This window comes from Macaca mulatta, chromosome 3 (genome assembly GCF_049350105.2).
Source record: "Macaca mulatta isolate MMU2019108-1 chromosome 3, T2T-MMU8v2.0, whole genome shotgun sequence".
NCBI lineage: Eukaryota > Metazoa > Chordata > Mammalia > Primates > Cercopithecidae > Macaca > Macaca mulatta.
The window spans coordinates 3,087,847-3,107,453 of NC_133408.1; the positions used below are offsets into that span (position 1 = coordinate 3,087,847).

Below are 19,607 nucleotides of genomic sequence, written 5' to 3' on the forward strand. Positions count from 1 at the left end.
TTTGCTGGCCGGGTCCTGCCTTCAGCCTGGACACTCGTCCCCATGTCCTGCCCAGATGAGCTCTGGGCAGAGCCAGAGTTTCCTGGCTGCTTCGGTTATGAAACACACGTCCAGGTTTAGCCCAGCCTCATGTGCGGTTTACAACTCTCATCTACCCTCCCTGTAGGTGAGGCTGGGGGCCCCAGGTTCCCCTCCTGCAGGCAGCCCCTGCAGAGGAGGCGGGGGTCTCTTAGGGCCAGATTCCTCTTCCCCAGGGCCCTTCACGAGAGGAGGCTCCTCACTCACCCACAGCTGCCAGCATACCCCACACCCCATTGTCTGCCACGCAACTCCCAGCAGGCCCACGCCCTGCACCCCTATAGCCTCCAGCCAGCTCCTGTGGTGCCTACGCCGTGAGTGGGCCTGGGAGTCTCCCTGCCCTTGGTGGCCTTCCTGCCCCAGGGAGCCTTACCCCACCAGGGACGGCCCTGTGGATCAGGATGGTTCTGCTGGTGGTTACACTGGCTCCGGGCCCATCCCCCACTGCTGGACCCCGCCCCGCACAAGGGAGCCTCTGAGCAGGCATCTGGGGCTCCAAAGTCCAACAGGAAACTAGCAGGGGGAGGGGTCCAAGCCTGGGCTCCTCTCCTAGGGTTAGGAGTCAGCTTTAGAGTTAGGGCTGGGTTGGGTTAGGGGTTAGCATGAGGGTTAGGGTGAAGGTTGGTTTAGGGGTTAGCATTAGGGTTAGGATTGGGCTGGATCAGGGGTTAGAATTACGGTGAGGGTTGGGTTAGTGGTTAGCATTAGGGTTAGGGTGAGGGTTGGTTTAGGGGTTAGCATTAGGGTTAGGTTGGGGTTCAGGCTCTGCCTCCCATGATGCCCAGGGAGCTTCCAGGGGTGAGGGTGGTGAACGGCCGGCATCAGGAAGCTAAGTCCCGCCCTGCCAGTCTGGCTGGAAGATTCTGGCTCCCTGGTGGCCCAGTAGTCACAGAATCCCCCCAGTTGCCTCTCCCCTCCCCCTTGCCTTGCCTCACAAGGCGGAGACCTCCACTATGTCCACAGGTTGAACTGAGACACTCCCTTTGTCCCCGCCTCACCGCTGTCAACGCTGGTGGCCTGGCTGGTGTGGGGCTGAGCCCACGGCCGCTGCAGATGTGGGAAACTCTTGCAGTCAGTGCAGCGTGGAGGCAGAGGGGCTGATCTGGCCTGGGCGTCCCAGCGGGCAGCAGGTCCCGGGGTGCGTATGCTCACATGTGGGCTGCAAAGAACCGAGGCACGGGGAGAGGTGGGGTGCTCTGGGGCCAGGCAGCGATGTCATCTCAGGGTGCTCTGCTGCCCGTCCTTCAGCAAGTGTCCATCATGGGCTCCAGGCCCCACCAGTCAAGAGGTCACAAGATGCGACGGGAGGGGAGGGCAGGAAGGGGAGGGCTGTACCCCCGGAGAGCTGAGGACTTGCAAGCACCTAGGGTGGGAGCTCCAATGAGCATGAAGGACCTTTGGGGCCCCACAGTGTTGGGGTCTCTATGGCCTTCCTTAGAGGGGAGGTGTTTCCCCCTATGTCAGTGGGGCAGGGGGCACAGTAAGGCCAGGATGGTGGGCAGCTTATGGACCTGACTGAGCTCACAGTGCAAGGGACGGGACCTCTGGTGTCCTCCTGGTCCTCTCCCCTTCTCCCCCTTCCAACAGGAGGTGGGCAGGGCCCAGCAGACCTTCACCAAGGGGAAGGCCAGATCCCGGGCTGGGGCAGCCCAGCCAATTGGGGCAGGGAGGGACGGGCCTGCCCCTGCCCTGTGCACCTCCTGAAGGGCCACGTCTGGGTGGTGTACAGGCTCTGGGCTGATTCTAGGGTAAGGGCCAATGAAGAGTCCCCTGGCAGCAGGGAAAGGGCCCCCCAAAATGTGAGATGGGACTGGCTGGCACTCACAGGACGCAGGGCTGAGGAGAGGCCCTGCCTTCACCACCCAGGCCTCAGTCCACACTCTCCTTGGGACCTGGGGTCACGCGGGCCGGGCAAACCCACCACAGGCACCCTGGCATGGAGAAGGGGTGGCAGGAGGACGCCAATCACCATGTGACCCCAGGCCTGCAGGCCAGGCCAGCAACAGTTCACCTGCCCCGCCTGCATCCATCAGAGAGCCAGGGATGGCACCGGTTCTTCACCCACACATCCTTATCCTATGCTTTCAGCCACTTGGTCTGTGGATAGAAACCCCCGCAGGCCCAGGACACTCTGCTGTGTCAGCGCCCGCTTCCTCCAAACAGTGGAACCGGACACTCCGCCACCTGCTGGCTCTGTCCGGACCATGAGGACCACGCGACCAGCACGGGTGCGCTCCCGGGAGCTGGCACTTGGTTCTAGCTCTCGCTGGAAGGGTGAGCGGCGCTGGCAGTTTCCGTGGAGGTCTCTATCCTCCGAGCACGGTGACACTCAGGCAGCGTGGCATGAGGGAAGCAAGCGGGGCCTGGGGCTGCCTCCACTCACACACTGGGCCAGGCTCCTCACCTACCCCCACGTCTGCACGGTGGGCAGAGCAAAGCCTACCAAGCACCTCACAACACAGACGCTCCTGTGACTCGCACTGCACACACCCTGGTCAGGCTCTCACCTTCCAAGTCACCTGACGCTTTCCAAACACAAACCACCCTCAACTTCCAATCATTTTTAAGCATCTGTTTGGTGAAGCATCTCTACATACCTACACTTCAGTCTACACACAATGTACACTGATCACTCATTTGCACCCCCCCAAAAAATAAAGTACTTTAAAATATAAACACTCATAAAAAGGACAAAAAATTAAGAATTACTATCATATAGGTGGAGGTAACATCTAACCTGAATGTTAAGGTAAGTAAATTGAATACTAAATTATCTCTGAGATTCCTGGCAGCAAAGGTGAAAAGAGAGAGTTCCTGTTGCTGGAGAAAATGAAGCATCCCATTGATTGGCCTTGAAACATCAATCACCAGTACTCCTGGCCTTGGAAAAAGCTGTTTTATATCTTAGTAGAAAAAGCAAGGCACAGGGCCAGGCGTGGTGACTTACACCTGTAATCCCAGCACTTTGGGAGGCTGAGGCGGGCGGGTCACTTGAGGCCAGGAGTTCGAGACCAGCCTGGCCAACATGGTGAAACCCCATCTCTACTAAAAATACAAAAATTAGCCAGGCATGGTGGCAGGTGCCTGTAATTCCAGCTACTCAGGAGGTTGAGGCAGGAGAAGTGATTGAGCCTGGGAGGCGAAGGTTGCAGTGAGCCAAGATCACCCTGGGGCAGGGCCTCCCACAACAGGCACAGCCAGAGGGGCAGGAAGCAGGCAGGGCCCCAGATATGTGGCTGCTGCCTTCCCCTAGGCAAGCTACCTTGGACTTTTCCCAGGTCTCTCTCCATATTGTTCACCCCATTACTGGACTGAAATTTTGGCACTAGGGTTGCTCAAACATTGTGAGAACAAAAAGCTTAGGGCAGTTTGTTTGAGCTACACATCCCACTTAGTGCTCTAGAAAAACCTGGTCTCTGTTACTTTGCTCTGGAAACAGGGCTCATGTTCCAATGTACCTGGAACAGTGGAACAAGGCTCATGTTTACCTACAGTGCACTTTGTAGGTAAACAAGGGCAAGCCAGCTCCTCAGCACAGGACTTATCAGCGCCTTCAGCAGGTGAACCTGAACCCGAGCCCCCTGTCGTGAACCCTCACGCTTGTGGAGCACCCCGTGTCCTCTGCGTGCATATCCACAGCCTGCGGGCCCTGTGTGGGAGAGGCTCGCGTGGTGGAAGGAGGCGGAATGTCACGATGGACAGCCCAGGTTGAAGTCCCATTGGGATCATTTCCTGATGGTGTCACAGGCAGTCTTTCTGTTTCACTAAGCTTCAGGTTCCTCATCCTTCACACGGATGATGGCAAAACCATCCAGCCTGGAGGTGCTGCTGTGCCCGAGGGCAACAGTGGGGAGCACAGCACACATGGCTGTGACACCTGCCTCAGGGAATAGCAAAAGCATCATCAGTTACCACCTACTACAGAAGTGACAGCAGCCATCGGCGGGGGTCTGCTGGAACAGGCGCTAGGGCCCCGGGCCAATGGGGTCCTTGGAGGCAGGGGCGCTGGGCAGAGACTTCAGGTACTCCAGGTGCCTCCGGGCATCCTCCTGGTTGTGGCGCACATAGTACACGATATAGGCGATCACCATGGCGAACCAGCCGAACATGGTGACCAGCATGGCCACATCTGTGGTCCTGTGGGGGACACTGCAGAGGCTGGCACCTGCATCCAGAGCCTGAACCAGAGGCTTCCCCACAAACTCCTCCTGCACTGAGGTGTGGCAGGCGATCTCGTCCACAGAGTCGGGGTCCAGCTTCAGCTCCCACAGGGCCTCCTGCAGGGCACACTCACAGTGCAGGGGGTTGTGGGACAGGCGTATTTTGGCACTGAGCTTGCCCAGGGCGTCCTTGGGGATCCTCTGGATGCGGTTGTAGGACAGGTCCAGCAGCCGCAGGCCCCCCGCCAGGCCCGCGAAGGTGGCGGGGCCAATGGCCTCGATGGCGTTGTGAGACAGATCCAGCTCCCTGAGCCGGTGCAGGTGCTGGAAGGCCCCGTCCGGGAGGTGGGAGATCTTGTTGGCATCCAGCTTCAGGAGCACGGTGTCGGCCGGGATGTCCTGGGGGACCTCCTGCAGGCCCCGCAAGCTGCAGTAGACAGCAACAGCCCCTGCATGGTCAGGGCACCGGCAGGGCTGCGGGCAGGTGGCGCCCAGGCGCAGGCAGAAGAGGAGGAAGAGACAAGACCCCCGGGTGGAGACCAGCAGGAGGGAGGGGCGAGGCAGGCGCACGGTGCCCATCCTGAGCTGGCCTGGGAATGGGGAGATGCGCGCCTCTGCTCAGGCCTGGAGATGGAGCTCTTTTCTGCTGCAAGGCCTTATCCAACCAGACAAGAACCCGCCATCCTGCCGGGCTGGAAGAAGCAGTGCACTCCACTCTGGCAGCTCTGAAAGGGAAGACGCAGGAGGGAGGGGAGAGGGAAGGAGGGTGGTCAGCACTGCCTGCTGCAGTCATCTGGGAAACGCGTCCACTGGTGGGGAGGTTGTCCAGGGCCCGCCGAAGGGTCTGGGATGGGGAGCACGCCTCCTTAAACAGCTCTGCCTGTAACTTACTTCTGGAGACTCCCAATGCGCCCGGGAGGAGCGTCCCACAAGTGCTGGCACTGCCAGGGGGCTCCGTGTGGCGCAGTCGGTGGTCACTGCGGTCAGCCCTGGCCACCTCCCACACCGCTGGGGACCAAAGGCCGGGTGGCGGGGTGGCGGCGGCCTGGGACCACCCAGCCCCTCCTCAGGGTGGATGCCAGGAGGACGGGGACGGCTGGAGATTCTGCCAAACCTGGAGCGCGGGTCAAGACGGGCACGTGGCCGGGCACCAGCGGGCGCTCGCGCGCCAGGGGCTACTCCCGCAGCCAACGCCTGGCTGACTCCGACAATCCCTAAAAACTGTAATAACCCAGCAAGCCTTTCCCTGCCAGCCCTAAAGCAGCCGCGGCTCGCACCGGGCGCAGAACCGCGCCTTTTCTTTCAACTGCCTGAAGGAAGAAGCGGAGAAAACGGAGAAGCCAAGCCCTGTGCGCGCGGCCCGCGTTGGGCGTGGACGGCGGGGCCGCGCGCGGAGCCGGCCGGGAGGGGCTCGGACCCCGGGACCTCGAGCCTTTAGACCCTCCGGCCCTAGGACCCCCGGAACCTGCGACCCCCGAGACCCGAGCACTCGCGGCGGGGGGATGGTCACGGGTGGTGGGGGATCCATGCTCCCAGGGCTGGGCGGGGGCTTTACCTGCGCGGCGGCGGCCGGAGGCTGCTCTGCGCGCTGCTCCCGGGTCTCTCGGAGCCCGCCAGACCCGCTTCCACCCCTGGCGCGGTGGCGACCCTGCTGCCCCTGCGCCCGCGCCCGCGACCACTGGCTGGGGAGGCCGCGGCTCCGGCCTGCGCTGGCGAGGGGCGGGGAGGGGCGGGGCCTGGAGGGAGGGGCGGGACGAAAGGCGGAGACTGGCTGTGTCGATTCCCGCGTGGGCGGGGGAAGGGGCGGGGCATGTAAGGAGACCTGAATGGGATTTGTTGTTAGGCGGGGGCGGGGTTTGAGGGCGGGGCCTGGAAGAGATGGGGCGGGGCATAGGAGGAGCTGGTGGTGCGGCTTTAGATGGAGCCGGTACTAAGACTCAGGTCGCAGGGGCTGTGGGCGGGTTGTGGGCGTGGTTGCGGGACTGAGGACGCGGTGGTGGAGGCTGAGGGCGTGGTTATGGGTGTGGGCGGGGTCTGCGGGCCGGGAGGAGCTACCGATCCAGCCCCTGCCCCTCACTGTGGGCAAATCCCCTCTTCCCCGTGGCATCGGGGCTTCTGGCGCTTGAAGACCCTGGGTCTGCGGGAAGCCCCTGCTGAGCGTCCCTCGCCTACCCCGTGGCCAGTGGGTGAGTAGGGCTAGATCTCCGCCCATCTAGGTCCCCTCCTGCCCCAGCTCCCGCGTCTGACATCCCAAGGAGGAATGCAGGGTGGGGGCATTTGAGCCGGACCTGAACCATCCTCATGATTCTCAAAAAGTAGTTTTATTGTGATGTAATTGATAGACGGTAAGCTACACATTTTAATTTGATAAGTTTTGACACTCGGATATGCCTGTGAAACCATCACCACAATCAGCCTAGTGAACACCCTGGGTTCCCTCTTGGTCATCTCTCCCTGCCCTCCCTCATCCCCAGGCAAGCACTGATCTGCCTGCTGTCACTACAGATTACTTTGCATTTCCTGTAATTTGCACAAATGGAATCGTATATGTGCTTTTTGTGTAGCTTCTTTCACTCAGTGCAATTATTTTTGAGATTCACCTGTGTCGTTTGGTTTGTCAATGGGTAGTTCTTGCATGGCTGCGTGGTACTCCAGTGTATGAGTGTACCACAGTTTGTTTCCATTCACCTGCTCGTGGGTATTTGGGTGGTTTCTGGTGTTGGCTCTTACAGATAAAGCTGATCCAAACATTGTGCACAAGTCTTTGAATGAATGCTTTTCTTTCTCTTGAATAGATGTCTAGGAGTGAAGTGGCTGGATGCCATGGTAGCCATATGTGAAACTTTTTAAGAAACTGCCAAAGCGATTGTATGGTTTTACATTCCACATCCTCCCCAGCACTTGGTATGATTGGTCTTTTTAATTTCAGATACTCTAATAGGTGTGTGGTGATAGCTGGAATTGTGGTTTTAATTTGTATTTCCCTGTTGGCCAGTGATGTTGAGCATCGTTTCATCTGTTTATTCTCCATCTCCCATAGTAAGCATTGAGTTCAAATCTTTTACTCACTTTTTTTTTTTTTTTTTTTTTTTTTTTTTTTTTTTTTTTTGAGATGGAGTCTTGCTCTGTCGCCCAGGCTGGAGTGCAGTGGCGCAATCTCGGCTCACTGCAAGCTCCGCCTCCCGGGTTCACGCCATTCTCCTGCCTCAGCCTCCCGAGTAGCTGGGACTACAGGCGCCCACCCCTGCGCCCGGCTAATTTTTTCTATTTTTAGTAGAGACGCGGTTTCACCATGGTCTCGATCTCCTGACCTTGTGATCCGCCCACCTCGGCCTCCCAAAGTGCTGGGATTACAGGCGTGAGCCACCACGCCCGGCCTTTTTACTCACTTTTAATTGGGTTGTTTATTTTCTTATTGAGTTTGGGAGTTTGTTGTATATTCTGGATACAAGTTCTTTATCAAATATGTGATCTGTAAACATTTTCTCTGAGCCTTTGGATTGTGTGTTCATTCTCCTAACAGGTTTTCAAAGAGCAGAAGTTTTTTTAACTGTCAGGAAGTGCAACTTATGATGTTTTGTTTTGTTTTGTTTTATGGATCCTGCTTTTGGTGTCATATATAAGATTTGCCTCACCTAAAGTCACAAGGGTTTTAGAGTTTTAAAGGTTTGCATTTGGGTCTATTACCTATTTTATTTGGGTTTATGGTGTGAGATATGATTCAATGTTTACTTTTTGTGTATGTGGATAATCAGTTTTTTCCAGACTGTTGAAAAGACTATCCTTTCTCTTGTTTGCTGAGAGTTGTTTAAATCAGGAATGAAAGTTGGATTTTGTTTTTTCTGCATCTATTGAGAATCTTTTTGCATGATGGTCTGTTAATATGATAGCGTATACTGATTGATTTTAAAGTGTTAAATCAATCTTGTGTTCTTGGGATAAACCCCACGTGGTCATGATGTATTATTTTTATATGTGGTTGAATTATTTAATGGGTATACAACTGCTGAGTTTGTTGTATTCCTGAATGAATGTATGTAGTTTGTATCACTCAAGAAATTGCCCAAGTTGTTGAATTTATTAGCATAAAGTTATTCATAATATTCCCTTATCTTTTCAACATTTGTGAAGCATGAAGTGACATCACCTTTCTCATTTCTGATACTGGTAATTTGTAGCATTTTTTTAAAACTGAACAATCAGAAGTTTATCAATTGTATTGATCTTCTCAAAGAAATAGTTTTTTGGTTTCATTGATTGTTGCACTTTTTTTTTTCATCAACTTCCACTCTTACCTTTATTCTTTCTTTTGCTTTTTTTTTTTTTTTTTTTTTTGAGACAGAGTCTTGCTTTGTGGCCCAAGCTAGAATTCAGTGGGTGCAATCTCAGCTCACTGCAAACTTCACCTCCCGGGTTCAAGCAATTCTCCTGCCTCAGCCTCCTGAGTAGCTGGAATTACAGGCATGTGCCACCATGCCCAGCTAATTTTTGTATATTTTTAGTAGAGACAGGGTTTCACCATGTTGGCCAGGCTTGTTTCGAACTCCTGACCTCAGGTTATCCACCCACCTCGGCCTCCCAAAGTGCTGGGATTACAGGCATGAACCACTGCATCCAGCCTGTTTTGCATACATTGGGTTTGACTTTTTTTTTTTTTTTTTTTGAGACGGAGTCTCGCTCTGTCACCCAGGCTGGAGTGCAGTGGCTGGATCTCAGCTCACTGCAAGCTCCGCCTCCCGGGTTCACGCCATTCTCCGGCCTCAGCCTCCCAAGTAGCTGGGACTACAGGCGCCCGCCACCTCGCCCGGCTAGTTTTTTTGTATTTAATAGAGACGGGGTTTCACCGTGTTAGCCAGGATGGTCTCGATCTCCTGACCTTGTGATCTGCCCGTCTCGGCCTCCCAAAGTGCTGGGATTACAGGCTTGAGCCACTGCGCCCGGCCGGGTTTGACTTTCTATTCTTTTTTAGGTCTCTTAAGGTGGAAGCTGGAGTCACTGATCTGTGATCTTCTTTTCTAGTATAAGCATTTAGTACTATAAATTTCCCTCTAAGTCCAGTTTTAACTGCATCCCAGAAATTTTGATATACTGTATTTTTATTAAGTTTAAAATAATTTATAATTTTCTCTTTGATTTCCTTTTTGACACATGAGTTTAGAACTATGCTGTTTCATTTCCAGATATTTGGGCATTTTCCAGAGTTCTTTCTGCTGTTGATCATTAATTTAAATCCGTTGTTGTCAGAGGACATCTTCTATGTTTTGGATCCTTTTAAATTTATTGAGACTCCTTCATGGACCCGAATATGGTTGGCAGTTGTTGCATGTGCACTTGAATTTGTGTTCTGTGGCTCCACAAAGTATCCTATAAACAGCAATGACTGTGTTATTTGAGTCGCCTATATTATCATCCCCTTTCTGTCTACTTGCTCTGCTAATTATTGAGAGACCAGCCTGGGCAACAAAGTGAGACACCGTCTCTACAAAAAATCAAAACCTTAGCCATGCATAGTGGCGCATGCCTGGAATCCGAGCTACTCGGGAGGCTGAGGCAGGAGGATTTCTTGAGCCCAGGAAGTCAAGGCTGCAGTGAGCCATGATTGTGCCACTGCATTTGAGCCTGGGCGGCAGAGCAAGACCCTGTCTCAAACAAATTCTTGATAGCCATGTTGAAACCTCTGACTGTAATTGCAGATTTGTCTGTAATTTTTCCTCGCAGTTCTATCAGCTTTTGCTTCGTGTGTTTTGAGACCCTGCGCTCACATCGTGCATGCTCTTAACTGGTGGACCCATGTGTCATCATGAAATGACCCTCTTTATCCCTAGACCCTGATTTGAAATCGATTCCTGCTTTCCTTTGATTAGTTTAGCACGGGATATCTTCTTTCACCTTGCTACTTTTTACCTAGTGTGTCTCATACTTAAATTAGCTTCCTTGGAGATTTCTGTAGGATCAAAGTATCTGCTTTGACATATTTATTAACTCTAAAAAAGTAGTAACAGCTTTTCAGTGGAGAAACCACCTTATCTATGTGACAAAGCTCGGGCTGTCAGTGGCAAGGCAGATTGGCATCATGTACCCTTGATACGACACCCTGAGAAGGATGTCACTTCTGCGATATTCCTGCCAAAAATGCATCTCCCCATTCCAATCGTGAGAACATCCCGGGCACGCCCAAACTGAGAAAAACTCTACAAAGTGACTGGTCAGTGCATTCAAAGGCAAAAAGCTCATGGAAGACGAGAGAAGACAGGAGAAGTGACAGCTAAAAGTAGTGGGGAATCTTGCAAGGCACAAAGAACAAGAGCAGAGAAACTGCAGACACTGAGTGAGGGCAGCTGTGAAGTTTGTATGTTAAAAGCGGAAGGGATGCCAAAGGCAAACCCAAACGTTACGGTATATTTTAAATTCAGTGAATTCATGCAGTTGCCACCGAACACCGCAGTGTAGACAGGAATGAGTCCGCAGACATTACCAAGAGTGAAGGAGGCCAGGCTCGCAAAGCACACCTGGCCAGGTTCCGACTGGGGAGGTGCAGGAGCAGATGAGACTCGTGGGGGAGGGGGGGTGAGGAGGTCAGACGCATGGGGACAACAATGCGGGGGCTCCAGGGCTCCGGGGGCTGGAGATGACCGGGTGCTCGTTGTTGACATAAGAAACCCATCGGCTGCTCCCACGTAAGGTGTGTGCATGACTAAGTGTGTGTTATGCCACTGTCAAGACAGGGCAGATGTGCAGCCTGCTCACTGGTCGCAGATGCTTCCCGGTGTTGACAGTGTGTGCACTGACGGACTGCTGAGTCGGGGGCACTTGCCTGAAGCCACGTGGTGAGTGCCTTCTTGGGTCCCCTGGGTTCTGTGTGTGTGGCCTGCCCCATTTGGTGAAGACGTCAGCCGTCTCTGAGGGCCCTGCACGCAGCCTGGGCCACCGTCTGCTCCAGACCACAGCCTGTGCTCTCAAAAACACCAGAAGCTGCCTCCTGCCTCCCTGATCTGAGCCTCCCTCATGGCTGTGATTGAGTTCAGGGCTGAGCATCTCACTCCCTTATCTGCCCAGGATCCAGCCTTGTGGTCTGGGAGTAAAATGTAGCTGCTCCAGCTGGTTAATCTCTCTCCCAGCTGCAAGGGTGTCTCGCTGGGGACTGGCATGGAGGAGCTGCACTTGCAGCATCCACGGGGCTGGGATGCCATCAGGCAAATGAATAAAACATCCTGGGTGAAGGAGCCAGGGTTGCCCGCCCCACACTCAGACAGGGCGGCCTCAGATGAGCCTGCCCTACTGCCATGGCTGGCCACTGGGTGCAGCCTGACTGCCCCTGCCTCCACACTCGTCCCTCCTGTCCCGGCCCCTGACCCAGCGTGGGGACTCTCAGACAGAGCCCCGGCCGTCTCACAGGCAGGGCAGGGGCAGCGCTATGGCGAGGGCCAGAGCTGTCAAGGGGAATCCACGGCCCCCAGGCACAGCCCCCACCCCTTCCCTGGGTGCCACCTTCAGCTCAGTGTTTCTAGATCCCACAGACACAGAGCTGAGACCTGCCCCAGACCGTGGGAGCTCAGCCCAGTGCTGCGGCCAGAAACAGGAGCACTGAGCACAACATGGCCCCTGGCAGAGGTCTGGACCCACAGCCAGTAACCGAGGAGTCTCAGGCTTTCCCTGTAGCACCTGGAGGCTGCGCTGCAGGGGGAGAGGGAGCTGGAGAGGAGTGGGGTGGGCCACATGCAGTCTGCACTGTGGTTCAAACCTGCCACCTGAGAGCCCCTTGGGGGTGGAGGATGCTGACCCCAGATGGCGCTTCCAGGACCTCCCAGCCCCACTGCCTCTGAGCTTCGAAAGGGGCCTGAAGATCTACATTTTTATCACACCCAGGGTGACTCCATCATGAAAGTTGGTGACGGGACTGATTCTAAGCAGGGCATAAGGGGTCAGTTGTGTCCTTGGTGACGCTGATGGGGTGAGGGGGACTTTGGGGTGGCCAGAGAGCTTTGGGTCAGGTGGAAGACAGAGGCCTGCCCAGAGCAGGGTCGGTGTCACCTGCGGCCAGTGCTCAGCAGCCAGGCCGCCCCAGGCTCCATCTGGAGCCCCTGCAGGGGCGACAGGGCACATTGGCACCACCGTGCAGGGGAAGCCAAGGAGGAGGGCATGTGGATGCCACCATCCTGGCCTGGAGGGCTTGGGGATGATGTTGGAGCCCAGGTTTAGGAAAATGAAGACAGGGAGCTGGTGGGTTTTTAGAAACTGGGGGTGTAGGGCTGCAGGGCATCCACAGGCCTCAGAAAGCTCACCTGTGGATCGAGGAGAACTTCAGGCAGCCGTGACACAGCCCCCGGCCCTGGACGTGTCAAAAACTTTATTTGTGGAAAACACACAAGAGCCAGCCAGGCCTGAGATGGCAGATTTTACCACATTCCCCATCCTGAGGGCCCTGATGGTTCACACACCTGTGAGCCATTGACACCAAACCACGAGGTCCCCACATCCCCACCTCCTGCCGACACTGTCCCTCCTTCCTGGGTGTGGCCAGCACGTGGCTCCCAGGTAGTGGGGAGGGAGAGCTTCTGCAGCCCCCTCCCAGGGTCCCTGGGGCTAACCCTGGCAGAGGCCCTCTGGGTCTCTTCACAGGCCTGGGCTGTGTCTGGGCTCCTGTCCCCCCACGGAGCTTATCCTGACAGCCAGGAGTTCAGACGGTGCCCCCAGGCCAGGCAAGGATCCGTGTTGAGTCACCTCGGAACACGGAGGCCCTCCTGGGGAGAGTGGCAGGGCCCCTTCCTCACAGGCCACAGGGGACCCTGACTCTCCAGGGAACTTGCCTTGGGCCAATAACCTCCACGGTGGAAGAGTTGCTTGGGGTGACACAGCCAGGAAGGGAGTGAACTCTGGCCAGGGGCCCAGCACAGGCCCAGCCCCTCACCTGATGGCCAAGGGTCCCAGGGGCCCCTCAACTCTGAGTAGCCTGTGCCCTGTCTTGAGCTCTCCTCCCAGGTCACCCTGACCCTGTCCAGTTCATGAGGTCATCTGCGGCAAACTTGCAGCGGCCGTGAGGGGCAGTGGGTCCACCCAACCCCATCCTGTGCAGGGCCCAGGATCAGCCTAAGTCCTGGACAGGCTCGGGAGAGAGAAGCCCTGGTTTCCGGGGGGACTGTCCACGGACTGCAACTGCCCGGCCTGAGTGCAGAGTCAGTAGTGAGCCCCAAATTCAGCTGCCACCTTCTGGAGGAGGGTCTTGTGGTTCGCGTACAGTGGGATGCGCCTGTCCAGCACCTGCCATCGGATGGAGGCCCCCGCGTCGCAGGCGCGCAGGTTCTGGAAGAACAAGGGCAGAGCTGACCCTCCCTGCCAGCCCTGCCTCTGCCCAGCTGAGCCCTACAGACTGCAGCCTTCGAGGGCACCCTCACTTTACTCCTCTGTGAAATGGGAGGCAGGACCCCTGTGTCAGGTGCACCAGAGATGCACCCACAAGGCCCTGAGGATCCTTCAGGGGAAGAAGATGCAGGTGCAGCTTTGCCGGGAGCTGTTTAGCCTGCATATAAAGCCTGGCGTTATTGCATGGAAGTTTCCCATCGCAGTTCTGAATTAGGAGCATGCAGGATTGAACCAAGCACTGGGAAGCCACATCCCCATAAAAGGCTAAAAGCCCGCAGCAGAGGCGGGGGGGGGCCTTGCCTCCCTGGAGGATCCAGGTCCCAGAACTACACAGGGCCCTCATGGTCCCCTGTCCTGTCAGCTCTGGCCATCTGCAGTGGCTCCCTGGCCTCCCCCGGTACCCCCCTTGTCACTTTCTGGGCAAGACTCTGATCCTGTAGCTTCTACTTTCTGGCCCTGGGCCCTGGGAGCACAGCCAGGTCCCACCCTTGGACGCCCCAGAGGCACGTCCAGAATCCAGATCCCCTCCCTGCCTCCCCCTCCCCAGAGGCCACGCCCATACCCGTCCCCGCCTCCCCACTTCCCCTCCCTGGAGGCCAAGTTCATACAGAGTTCAGCCTGTTCAGTTCCACGTCGTTCTGGTCCTGGAAGTGGACACTGATGGCCACTGTCTCGATCCAGGCATTGTCCGTGTTCCTCGGGTCGTCCATGTAGCCTTTGTACACCTGGATCGGCAGGGTAAGCCAGACAGCAAGGGACCTCTGAGCAGTGCTCCAGCCCACCACGTGCCCTCTACCCTGCCCCAGCTCCCCCAAGCCTGCCCGGGCCTGCACGGTGGAGCAGCCCAATGCCGGCTTCATCCTGAACAGTCCTTGCCCTGCAGAGATCTTGGAAACGTCTGCTCAGTGAAGTCAGCTTCAAAAGCCACCTGCTGTAGGAGTCCACTTATAACAGATGTCCAGAACCCGCAAATCCAAGGAGATGGGAAGCAGATTCGGGAGTGCTGGGGAAAAGCTTGGGGTGATGGAATGTTCTGGAACTGGATAGAGGTGGTGGCTGCACAATGTTGTGAAGTGCTCCATGCCATGGCATTGATCACTTTTTTTTTTTGAGATAGTCTCACTCCTGCCCAGGCTGGAGTACAGTGGTGCAACCTCCACCGCCTGGGTTCAAGCAATTCTCCTGCTGGGATTACAGGCATGCAGCACCAGGCCTGGCTAATTTTTGTATTTTTAGTAGAAACAGTTTCGCCATGTTGGCCAGGCTGGTCTCGAACTCCTGACCTCCAGCGATCTGCCCACCTCAGCCTCCCAAAGTGCTGAGATTACAGGTGTGAGCCAGTGCACCCAGCACGTGTAGCCTGTTATTATAAAGAACGTCCATGAAGGGCTGGGTGCAGTAGCTCACGCCTGTAATCCCAGCACTTTGGGAGGCTGAGGTGGACAGATCGCTTGAACCCAGGAGTTTATAACCAGCCTGGGCAACGTGGCCAAACCCTGTCTCTACCAAAAATACAAAATATTAGCTGGGCGTGGTGTCTCACCCCTGTAGTCCCCGCTACCTGGGAGGCCAAGGCAAGAGGATTGCTTGAGCCCAGGAGGTGGAGGCTGCAGCAAGCCAAGATTGCACCACTGCACTCCAGCCTGGGTGACAGAATAAGACCTTGTTTCCAAAAAAAAGTGTGCATGGCATTTGTCTGAGAGAGAGCTGGAGATGAAGCCTTTCTAAGGAAACAGGTTTCTAAAGAAGTAAAAAGTCCTGGTACAGTCAGTCCCCAGGCTGGGCACTTGGGAAGGGCTCTCCAGAGCTTGGGAGTCGGGGGCAGGTCTGAGGGAGGGGCTGGCTTCCCAGCACCCTTGGGCGCAGCGGTGCCCAAGGCAAGGGTGGATGTGCGGAGGAGGGTAGCACCATGCCTCCAAGCCGCTGTCACACCTGAAGGCAACAAGGGTCCTCAGCCCGTCCCCCTTGACTTAGGAGAAAATAGAACAGAGAGGGAGGGGCCTGCACACAGCTATGCTTCCTGGTCCTCTGGGAGCTGTGCAACTTAGGGACAGGGGCTGGGACCACCGTCACCCGGTGAAGCTGGGTGGGACCACTGTCACCCGATGGGGCTGGGGCAGGTCCCCAGTATCATGCTATGTTCATCCTACAGCCCTGGGAACACACAGGTGGAGCAGAGCAAACAGGCCGGGAATACCTCCATGCCGCGCGTCAGCAAGTTCTCAAAAGACAGCCAGTGCTCCTGCCGGAGGATCCACTTCAGCTTCCGAGGCAGCGTCTCCCCCGGCTCCCGGGAGCCCTGGACAGACACAGGCAGGTCAACAGGGCACTGAAGCGGGACCTCAGGCTGCCCTGGCACCCATCTCCACTGGCCTTCTACCCATCGTGGGCAGCAGCCCAGCCCCAGGAGCCACAGGCAGGCGGCATCTTGGGCTGGAGTGACATTACCCAGAACCAGCCATCTACGTCAGCATCTGTGAGCCTGCCATGGCCCGAGCAGGGGGCACTGGGCTGCAGGCACAACCTCTGAGGAGCAGGGACAGCCCCCAGGATACCTACCCTGAGCTCAGGCTCCCCAAGGATGACAGGGCCCCCCCTCCCTGCTCCCCTGGCGCCTGCCCCAGGCGTCGCCCCCCCACCAGCTCAGGCCCAGTGCAGCAGGCTACTGCAGCGGGTTCCCTGTTTGCATTCCCGTCTCTCCCAGTCCCACCCCGGCCTGTGCTGGGGCTGGCTGGGCTCCCAGACGCTCCCGAGTGCCACCTGCCTCAGGGACCTGACTCTACCCCGAACCTCCTCCTCCCCACACCCATCTTTCCCATCCTATTTGTCATTCAAAGTCCCATTGAAACACCCATGAGTTTCTCATGAAGACTTTGCAGGCACGTCAAGACAGTCCCACCTCAGCCCCGTGACACTCTCACCCTCAAGCATGAGTGCCCTAGAGCCAGGAACCCAGGAGGCCCCTCAGAGCGCCCCTCTCAGTGACCAGCGAGAGCTGACAGAGATGCCGGTGAGCGGAACCCCAGACCCAACCCCACGCTCCCCACATGGAGAGGCCAAAGTGCCAGAGAGCGGAGGGTGACTCGTGCCCCAGGGCTGGGTGTGCACAGGCAGAGAAGCCACTGGGTGAGAGCAGCGGGGCAGCAAGGGGACCCCGAGGCCAAAAGCCCCCTCTGCTGCAAGGTTGGTTCCAGCTGTGGAGCGAGGCCCCCCAAAGCACTGGGACTTAGCAGCTGGGCCTGGGCTCCAGAATCCCCGTTCCTGCCCAGAGGCCCTCGTGGCACTGCTGCCCTGCACACCACGGTGGCATACACACCCCCACACCAGCAGAGGCAGCCACCAGGCCGTGAGCTCAGGGCCAGAGAAATGCAACAGCTTCTTGCTGAGTTGTTGTAAGTGACATACTCCCCAGATCAGGTGCAGAGGAGAGGCCCTGAGGGGTAGGCTGTACCCCAGAGGTCCCGCACCATGGCCAGGCCTGGCAGGACTCAGACCTCCTGGCAGGACCAGCCTCTTCCATCCCCTGCAGTGAGGGGGCTGGAGGGCTGCGGAGACCCAGCTGGCCTGAGAGGAAACAGGAGCTATTGGAGGCACTTGAAGAGGAAAGGCCCGGGTCATCTGTCCCAATTGTGTCCACCCCTCCCACAAGACCCTGGGGTGCGCTCCAGCCTTAGCCCCACAACCAGCCACTGCCCCTGAGCTGAGGAGCCTGTGCACACCCCTGGGCCCTGCCTGACACTGTCTTCTCTTTATGGCTCAGCACCTGGCCCTGAAGGTCAGGAGCAGGTTGGTGTCTGAGACACCGTGAAGAGCTACCTCTGACCCCAACACCCTGAACCCTAAAAGGGGAACCCAGGTGGCCTCCAGCCCAGCCCATGCGTGGGACACAGTAGGTGCCCCGTTAGTGTTTATGCACCAAAAGATCCTCTGATCCTGGGTTTTTCTAACTGCAACATGAGGAAACAGGAGGAAGAGGAGTGTCTTCTACAGACAAAATAGGCTAGGGTCTTGAACCCTCCCTGCCCTGGGGCTAGTGTTCAGTCCATGGGTGGAATGGATGAATGGACGAGTGACCCACAGACAGCCCAGTGGACAGAGGCCCCACGCGCTGCAGCCTTACCCCAGGCAGGGCCCAGTGCTCGGAGAGAGGGAGCTTTACCACCAGCACTTCCAGCATCTTCTTTATGCTCTTCCTGCAGATGGCTCCGTCCTCGTTCCGCCTCCACCTGCAGAGGGAGCGACCACAGCTGCCCAGGACCCGCTGTGGCCTCCACCCTCCCCTGCGCCACGCTGGGGCTGGCCCTGCCTGGGGCGGTGTCAGGTCCACCACAGGCTCAAGCTGTGTTCTTTATCAAGTTCTTCATCCCCAGGGAAAAGACTGAGCTAGTAACCACTTAGGGGATGTCCTTCCTCACTTCCATCAGCAGCTGGTAGGACTAGAAAGAGCCCCAGCCTTCATGGAGAATTTTTAAAGATTAAAACCCTTAGAGAGGTACCTGCCCTTCGACCCAGCTTTGCAGTTTGATCACTCTTAGAAAATGCCGGTGGGAACCCCGTGGGGTGATGTGGGATGCTGAGTGCTGCCCAGGGGTGATGTGAGGAGCCGAGTGCCACCCGGGCATGCCAAGGAGAGGCCAAAGGACCAGGGAGCAGAGGGTTTGACTCGCACCCCAGGGCCATGCCTGCACGGCCAGAGAAGCCACTGGGTGAGAGGGGCTGGGCAGCAAGAGGACCCTGAGGCCAAAGGCTCCTCTGCTGGGGGAGGTCCTGGCTGTGGAGGCATAGCCCCCAGAGAGCACAGGGCACAGCAGCTGGGCCTGGGCCCCAGAATCCCACTCCTGCCCAATGTGGACAGCAAGAGCCCCCAGCAGTTTCCTCAGGGACGGAGGCGTCTGCACCCGCACAGAAGGCGGCCTGTGCCTTGGGTGAGAGCAGTGGGCCGGCTGCTGGAGTGCAGAGCAGTGAGTCTGAGGGGGTGAAAGTGGAGCTGTGTCCCTGTCTGTGGATGGGTGTGGAGGAGTGAGCCTGTGGTGGGAGTTGAGTGTGGGGCTGTGTCCCTCTGGATGGGAGTGGAGAGTGAGTCTGAGGGGTGAGTGTGGGGCTGTGGGGCTGTGTCCCTGTGGAGGGGGTCCTCTAATGGGCTGGGACCGGCAGAAAAGTGAAGGCAGCCCCCGGAGAGGGGCATGGTCCTGGGATCTTGGGGATCCCAGGGGATCATTGACATTCCTGCCCCGTTTCGGGTGTATTCATGTTTATCCACAGACGCCCCTCACGTCCCCTTGATGGGCACCAAGTGCCAAGCACCAAAGCCGCCCTCCCGGCCCCTGGGCACCGGGGAGTGGCAGCAGCCCCTGGTGAAGGTGGGAGACGCCGCGTTGCTGAGGTGCTGGTGCCCGGCAGGCGTGAACTCACCGCGTGACCATGGGGTACAGCGTGTGGTTGGGTCCAAAGCAGCTGAGGCTCCCGCGCCCACGCAGTCCCGTCCGGCCCATGGGGTTCCTGGAATGCAGAGGGGTCAACTCAGTCCACCATCCACCACTGGGGGAGGACAGGGCGGGGAGGGCAACTGAGAGGGGACAGCGGGCATCAGAAGCCGGCGCACAGTGGGATGTCGTTCAGGCTTCTTTAGGGACCTGCTCTGGCCTATAGGGGAGGATCCCCTTGGGACCCCCAAGGAGTAAGACCAAGGCTCTGGGTTACCTTGGGGTCACCTGGTGGGGGAACGGTCTCCCTGGGAGCAGAAGTCCAGCCACTGCAGGCCGGTGAGGGGCTAAAGTGCCACCTTCTCCCCACAGAGCGTAGAACTAGCCGACTACTCGGGCCAGCACTTTGCGTCCAAAGGCCCCAGAGCATGGTCTGCATCCTGGCAGCCTTCCGAGGGGCAGCATGGGAGCCAGGCCAGACACCCAGAGGCCCTGCGTCCGTGTGGCCACAGAGACCCCCAGCAGAGTGTGCTAACCACAGGCAGCAGGAGCTACAGATGCTTCCCCTTGGGCCAGGCTGGTCTCC

The 19,607-nt window shown here is 57.2% G+C and overlaps 2 protein-coding genes, 2 long non-coding RNA genes, 2 other non-coding genes and 1 pseudogene across 11 annotated transcripts in view; 1 reads left to right on the plus strand and 6 right to left on the minus strand.

The window, feature by feature from the left end:
• Positions 1 to 764: 764 nt before the first annotated feature.
• Positions 765 to 2,284, minus strand: LOC144340119 (putative uncharacterized protein LRRC3DN; annotated as a pseudogene).
• A 1,749-nt stretch (positions 2,285 to 4,033) lies between these two features.
• On the minus strand, positions 4,034 to 4,820 carry LRRC3 (leucine rich repeat containing 3). The gene is given in 1 exon segment (NM_001194240.1): positions 4,034 to 4,820. A coding segment is annotated over 1 exon segment (774 nt). The 5' UTR covers positions 4,818 to 4,820; the 3' UTR covers positions 4,034 to 4,043.
• Positions 4,821 to 6,404: 1,584 nt separating this feature from the next.
• LOC114676790 (uncharacterized) lies at positions 6,405 to 14,618 on the plus strand. Its single transcript, XR_013414871.1, has 3 exons — positions 6,405 to 6,424; positions 10,960 to 11,065; positions 14,482 to 14,618. It is a non-coding gene; the product is annotated as an uncharacterized LOC114676790 (long non-coding RNA).
• Positions 8,542 to 11,048, minus strand: LOC144339631 (uncharacterized). The gene is made up of 2 exons (XR_013414879.1): positions 9,191 to 11,048; positions 8,542 to 8,881 (listed from the first exon to the last, which is right to left on the minus strand). It is a non-coding gene; the product is annotated as an uncharacterized LOC144339631 (long non-coding RNA).
• Positions 12,569 to 19,607, minus strand: part of TRPM2 (transient receptor potential cation channel subfamily M member 2) — an 87,525-nt gene continuing 80,486 nt past the window's right edge. For all 6 annotated transcript variants that reach the window (XR_013414786.1, XM_028845266.2, XM_028845267.2 and 3 more), the window contains 5 exons: positions 19,011 to 19,097; positions 17,719 to 17,824; positions 15,796 to 15,897; positions 14,207 to 14,323; positions 12,569 to 13,538 (listed from right to left, as the gene is read on the minus strand). Coding sequence is in view for 5 of the 6 variants with exons in the window: in XM_028845266.2 (XP_028701099.2) it covers positions 13,413 to 13,538; positions 14,207 to 14,323; positions 15,796 to 15,897; positions 17,719 to 17,824; positions 19,011 to 19,097 (538 nt within the window). In the remaining variant the exon portion in view is untranslated. The remainder of the gene's footprint in view (positions 13,539 to 14,206; positions 14,324 to 15,795; positions 15,898 to 17,718; positions 17,825 to 19,010; positions 19,098 to 19,607) is intronic.
• LOC114677229 (Z6 small nucleolar RNA) lies at positions 15,854 to 15,925 on the minus strand. The gene has a single exon (XR_003728520.2). It is a non-coding gene; the product is annotated as a Z6 small nucleolar RNA (small nucleolar RNA).
• LOC114677228 (Z6 small nucleolar RNA) lies at positions 17,705 to 17,765 on the minus strand. Its single transcript, XR_003728519.2, has one exon. It is a non-coding gene; the product is annotated as a Z6 small nucleolar RNA (small nucleolar RNA).